The 6,057-nt window shown below is 47.2% G+C and overlaps 1 protein-coding gene across 1 annotated transcript; it reads right to left on the bottom strand.

Moving 5' to 3' along the window:
* Positions 1–743: 743 nt before the first annotated feature.
* On the bottom strand, positions 744–1,020 carry LOC118643919 (ATP synthase subunit f, mitochondrial-like). Its single transcript, XM_036282248.1, has one exon. The coding sequence runs from the start codon at positions 1,008–1,010 to the stop codon at positions 744–746; it is 267 nt and encodes an 88-aa protein (XP_036138141.1). The 5' UTR covers positions 1,011–1,020.
* Between the last annotated feature and the right edge of the window lie 5,037 nt (positions 1,021–6,057).

Below are 6,057 nucleotides of genomic sequence, written 5' to 3'. Positions count from 1 at the left end.
TGGGGGCGGAACCAGTCTCGCGGTCCCCCCGAGTTTCCTCTCCAGCTGACCAATGGGACACGTACGACTGCGCCTTGGCCACGCACCTTCCGCCGTGCGGCGCGCGAGGCGGGCTGACTGATAGGTGGGCGCGGGGTGGGCGGGCGCAGACTGAGTGACGGGCACGGGTAGGCGGGAACAAACTGGGGCGCGAGGCAGAGAGAACGACGCTGGGTGGACGCAGAGTGGGAGCTTTGGGTGTGCTTGCGAGGCTGACTGGCAGGCGGGCGGCCTCCATCTTCCCGGCCGCTTCCCTACACGAGTTCGTGAGGGGCTTTGGCCCAAGGCTCGTTGTGAACCCGCCTCGGGGCGCCAGCTGTTTCCAGTCAGACCCGCGGACCCTGAGGAAACCTTCCAGAACTTTGCAGAGCCTCGTGTTCCTGAGGAGCCTCTGCTGAAACAATTCAAGTTCAGGGCGTCCGCGCACACCCACAAAAGGGTGTCGTGCGTGTTCCAGATACCCTTACTTGGTCCAGTATCTGGGGAAGTAGGGATCCTGCATGGACCCTGGAAGCCCGCCGGGCTGTGCAGTCTAAAGGGCCCTTGCCACCCTCTTTAATATGATTATTCACTATAATGGTAGTTTTTTTCTTTTCTTTTTTTTAACCAGCCATCTTTTATTAGGTGTTAATTACAATATGAAAGGGATTAGAGGTCTGGGCAAAGGTCATGATCAGGAATGTGGAGCCCACACTGGGCCCTCTTCAGGGGTACTTGCGTCTTCGCTCAGGTTTTAGTTCCTCATAAGAACGGCCGTAGTTGAAAAGCACGTAAGCTGCCAGCACCATAGAAACCTCAGCAACGCTCCTTTTCTTCACATTGATATACTTGTTGTAATGCCTGTAGTAACCTCTTTGAAATGCTCCAGCAGTGCCTTTGGGGGTGAAGTCCCACATCAGTATCCAGCTTGGCAGCTCCCCTATTTTGACATCCATGAGTCTCTTCTCCTTCAATGGTACGACTGACGCCATCTTGGAGTCCGGGGTCAATGGTAGTTTATTTCAAGTGAGATAAGATCAACTTAGAACGTGAGTCATTCCTCAATGGGGGGCGTCCCAAGGCCCCCCACTGAGGCCTGAAACCGTGGGGAGAGCCCAACCCTCTACACAATTTTTTCCCATACGGTTGACCCTTGACCCAGGCGGGTGTGAGGGGTGCAGACCCTGTGCCACCGGAAAATCCTCCTATACCCCTCCCCCCATACCTTTGACTCCACTTTTGACCTTTTGCATCTCTGGATTCAAACAGCTGCGATTGGAATTGAAGGGAACCCAAACTTTGCCACCCTGAAGCTGCCTTTTGGGATATCGATTTGAAGCTGATTAATAAGAAACAAGACTCAGAAGGAACCTTTGATCCTCCCGCTTCCTGCCCCAGAGATTCAGAGGGAAAGACCTGCTCCTGAAGGGAAATCTTAGGATGTCTGCCTTAGCAGCCTAATTTGTATTGATTGTGGAGGATGGAAGGGCGTCAGAGGGGGGCCTGTTTGCTAGATACCCCCTGTTCCATTGTTTCTGGGTTGTCTAGTAAGAATTTACCTGCCGTGTGTGTTCTGTTCTTCCTCAATTACCTGTTAGTCGCTCTCACTTCTAAAATCTAAGACCCTGTCCTCCCTTTTTCTCCTTTGTCCAAAATGTCACATACCTAATGCTGCTTCACTGTCTTTGGAATTTTCATGCTTATGTGAATACCCCATAGGTATGTATTAAAATTTTATTTTCTTCTGTTAATCTGTCCCTGTTAATTTGATTAGACCAGCTAGAAGAACTTATACAGTGGCAGGAGAAGTAATATTATTTTTCAGTCCCCACAGTTTTGGCAAGCCAACCAGAAGAAAATAAAAAAATCTGCACTTGAGAATGAGGAAATACTGTTTTTAATCTGCAGTTGATTGAATTCACTGATATGAAACCCACAGATATGAAGCCTGTGAAGGGCCAAGTGTATTTATTGAAAAAAATCCACGCATAAGTGGACCTGTGCAGTTCAAACCGATGTTGTTCAAGGGTCAACGGTACATGAAGTTTAAATTATAAATTAGTTACAGTCAGAGACTAACAACAATAATAAAATGGAGTAATGATAACAATATGCTGTAATAAAAGTTATGTGAGAGCCTTTGGGGCTGTTATTAAGCAAAATAAGGGTGACTTGAACACAAACACTTTGAGTCCCTCTGACAACCAAAATGGCTGCTAAATGACTAAGGTTGGGAGTGTGTACAGAACAATGGAATGATTCACCTGGAGGGGATGTGGGGATGGAACAAGCAGTGAGAAAATTCATCCCACTACTCAAACAGTGCACAATTTAAATCTTATGAATTATTTCTGGAATTTTCTATTTAGTATTTTCAGACCAGAGTTGGCCTTGGCTAACTGAAACCACTCATAAGGGGAGACTACTGTATATTAGTGCCAGATGTACAACATAATGATTTGATATATGTATATATTTTCTGTCGCTTCTTGACGTATTTTAATCCTGAGCTAACAAGGGCCCAGTGTGGAAGTGTCATGTTAGGTAGAAAATGAAAATTGGAGAGTGGAAGTTCAGTTTACATCTTTTTAGGGTTTAGGGCCTTTCAGGTTCTAATGTGGCCCCAGGGCTGCATGTGGAGAAAAGTGGGAAGGAAGGAAAGAACGGTACCCCAGGGCCTGAACCTGCCCACCCACCTGACTCCTGGAGTGTCACACCTGCTTCTTGTTTCTGAATTTCCTGTGTTAAAGTTGGCTGGTTTAAGGGGGACTGTCATCTGTAAAGCTCCTGTAGGGCTGTGGCTACGGATTGGATTGTAGTTGGTGTTAACAAGGTCAGGGCATGGTCAAGGTTTCCAATGTGGTCCCATTTTAGCCTAATTAGGAACTTGAATGGACTGAAACACTTGGTGAGTCTCAGTTCAGAAGCTATTTTGATATTACACTTCAGTCATTTTAGAAAATACAGATTTTGTTCTGATTCAGACTGGCTCACTAGGTTTTAATCTTTGATTCAGTTCATGGTTCAATAACAGACTTACACATTTTTCACCCATCATCAAATTAACAAAGAGGAAAGAAATAATCACTCCTGGCCCTAGCACAGGGTTAGGGGGGCCATTGTAACACAGGGCAGCTGGGAAATGTGAATTGGTACCTTTCTGAAAAACTTATCTGTCAAATGCCTTGAAAACATTTCAGGCCCTTCAGCCTCACCATTTTCACTTGCAGTGATTTATCATAAGGGCATAGACAAACATGCCCCCCAAAATTTGTGTGTTGCAGGTTTTCTGCACCATGATTTATATCATGTGAAAAATCAGAAGTCACCTGAATGTCCAACAATTAGGACTCCAATGGCTCACTCTTCTCCCCTTGGATGTGGGTAGTGAAAGGGTTAGTAATGTTTTATTTTTATTTATTTATTTTTTTATCCTCACCCGAGGATATTTTTCCATTTTTTGCACAGATAGAGTGGGAGGGAGAGAGAGGGAGAGAGAGAGAGTGAGAGAAACATCGACGTGAAGGGACACGAGTGGCTGCCACCCGCACGACCAACCAGGGCCGGGGACAAACTGCAACCGAAGTACGTGCCCTTAGCGGGAACCGAACCCGGGTCTCTCCAGACCGCAGGCCGACGCTCTAACCGCTGAGCCAAACCGGCCAGGGCAGGGTTAGTAATGTTTTAAAGGGTAAAGGTAAAAGTTTGCAAAAGGCGGAAACTGTGGAAATTGTGTTGCTTGCATGACCTTTGCTCAGCCTTTTGTTGAGTACAGATAAGGTTTATCTGGATTATCCACAAGGCAATGGATAATCCAGTAGATGCTGGACGAGATACCAGACCAGTCCTACTGCAAAGTGAACAATGGGCCCTGCAGAGTATGTCAGCAGGAACTGCGGGAAGCTAGAAATGGGATATATAACCAACACCCCAACCCTAATTCGAGGCTGAACTCTTTTCGGCTCAGCCCGCCTGCACCCAGGCGCATGCAATAAAGCCATTTTTCTACACGTTGGCCTTCCCAACTTTCTAGACATAGCATCTCTGAAACGTCACCCGTGTAGTCTTGTGTTGTGGATGTGATCTCCCACTGGCTTAGACCTTTTAGGTAGAATCTGTGATGTGAGGGGGTTGCACTATTGATTATATGATATTATATGACAAAGGCTAAGGGATTTTCTGGATGGAATTAAAGTCTCTAATGAGTTACCTTTAGTTAATCAAAAGTTAGGTCTGGCCTAATGAGGGAGCTGTTTAAAAGAGGGAGTAGAGTCCTCCTGAGGTCACAGAGGCTCTCCTGTGGGCCACAGAGAAGCAGGATGCCACAGGTCAAGCAGCCTGCCAGGAAGGGAATTCCAATTACAACCTGTGAGCTTGGGAGAGGCCCTAGCCTAGCCTCAAAGGCGACAAAGCCCCACTGACGACAGACAACTGGATTGCCACTTTGGAGACCCTGAGCAGAGGCCCCAGCCCTGCAGTAGGAAATAAATACACAGGAGCCCCTTCATCCCCTATGGTGAGATTACCAGTTCCCTCCTCTGCCTTCCTCAGTTTTCATTTTGCCTTCCTCAGTTTTCACTTTGTGCTCGGACTGCCTCTTTGTGCTCCATGGCCAAGATCAAGTTTTAACTTTTTCATGCACCCCTCCTGAGCCCACAGCCAGTCTGTACCTAAGTACTGGTGGCCAATGGTGCTGTTCCTGTCTATTTGGTTCTCTCTCTTGGATAGGGAAGTGGATTTACTTCCACTTGCTTGTGCAGATGCTGCAGCCAAAGTGCCATGACCAGCATGCATTTCCTTTTGTCAGGACGCTGACTGGCAGGGTGTTTGTCACTGCAGTTTTGCCTCAGAAAGTCAGGTTACTTTCACTATAATGTAATTATTTGTCTACACTCTTGTCTTCCCCCAGATGCTGACCTTCCACTGATGAGAGACAGTATGTCATTCATTATTGTATCATAGAGGATAGGGAAAATTAATTTGACCAGCTGGCACCACAACTCATTTTAGAGACTCCTTTTAAAGCTTGTTAATGAAAATACCTTAATTAGTATGAGGGGACAGTAGGGAGGCCCTTATGACATGTAGCTGCTGTTTGGGAGGATAGGGTGAGATGCTGTGAGAGGTGGGAGCCATGGAGATCAAAAGACAGGGAAACAATCTGGGGTACAAAGGCAAACAGGTGGGAACCAGGATTATCAACATCCCATTCAGGACCCCTGTGCCATAAAGCAGGCTTGGCCAGACCCTCCCTGAGCTGGATACTCTCAGTCAAAGCAGAGAACAAGCCTGCACAGCCCCGAGCCTGCCAACCAGGAGGAGCAAGGCACCCTGTTGCCCAGGCAGCACCCAGTGAATGGACAGTGTGGGCCAAAAGGAATGAAAATTAACATGATTATCAGAAAGCACCTGCATTTCACAAGAAAGCCAAGGAGAACCAAGTTGCTAATTAAAACAAAACCCCAACATGCTCAGGTCACCAAGGAACCAAGGCTGTAGACATGGCTCAGTCACTACCACTTTATACTGACATTGGCTGGACAGTGGGTGTGGGGCTGTCCTGGAAGAGGAGTTAGGCAGGATTCTATTGTGTTCCTTAGCTTCCTTTGGTGGCCTAGGACCTGTATTACTTCTGTTTTTTGTTTTTTTTTGTTTTTTTTAAAGAAAGGCAGACTGCCATGCAGTGCCTCATTTGGATGTGTCTGGAGTCTTGGAAGCTTGACTACCCTACGTTCTCCTACAAATGGACCTTGAGAGCTTGTTTGGAGGCCCTAGCAGGGGAGCACAGCTAATTATATACCCTTGACCGAAGACCGGTCCTCTCCTCTGGAGGGAAGGTCGTCCTCTTCGACCGACCGAGCGCACAACTCTGGGAGGGACGCACATGGATCGGTTGAGGGAAGAGGGGGACACCCGCCTAGCTAGCCAGATCATCCAAATCAACCCTGGCGATCAGTGGGGTGACAGATGTCGCAGCCAGATGGTCCTCACATCCTGTTTTTTTGTTTTTTTTAAGACCAAAAAGTTGCCCTGACCAGT

The sequence above is a fragment of the Molossus molossus genome, unplaced genomic scaffold (assembly GCF_014108415.1).
Source record: "Molossus molossus isolate mMolMol1 unplaced genomic scaffold, mMolMol1.p scaffold_m16_p_4, whole genome shotgun sequence".
In the NCBI taxonomy this organism is placed as follows: Eukaryota; Metazoa; Chordata; class Mammalia; order Chiroptera; family Molossidae; genus Molossus; species Molossus molossus.
The sequence above is the reverse complement of the archived record's forward strand: the minus strand, read 5'-3'. Positions and strand labels throughout refer to the sequence as shown.

Coding starts and splice junctions, on each gene's coding strand:
- LOC118643919 (XM_036282248.1), bottom strand. CDS start 1,010: ATGGCGTCAGTCGTACCATTGAAGGAGAAGAGACTCATGGATGTCAAA.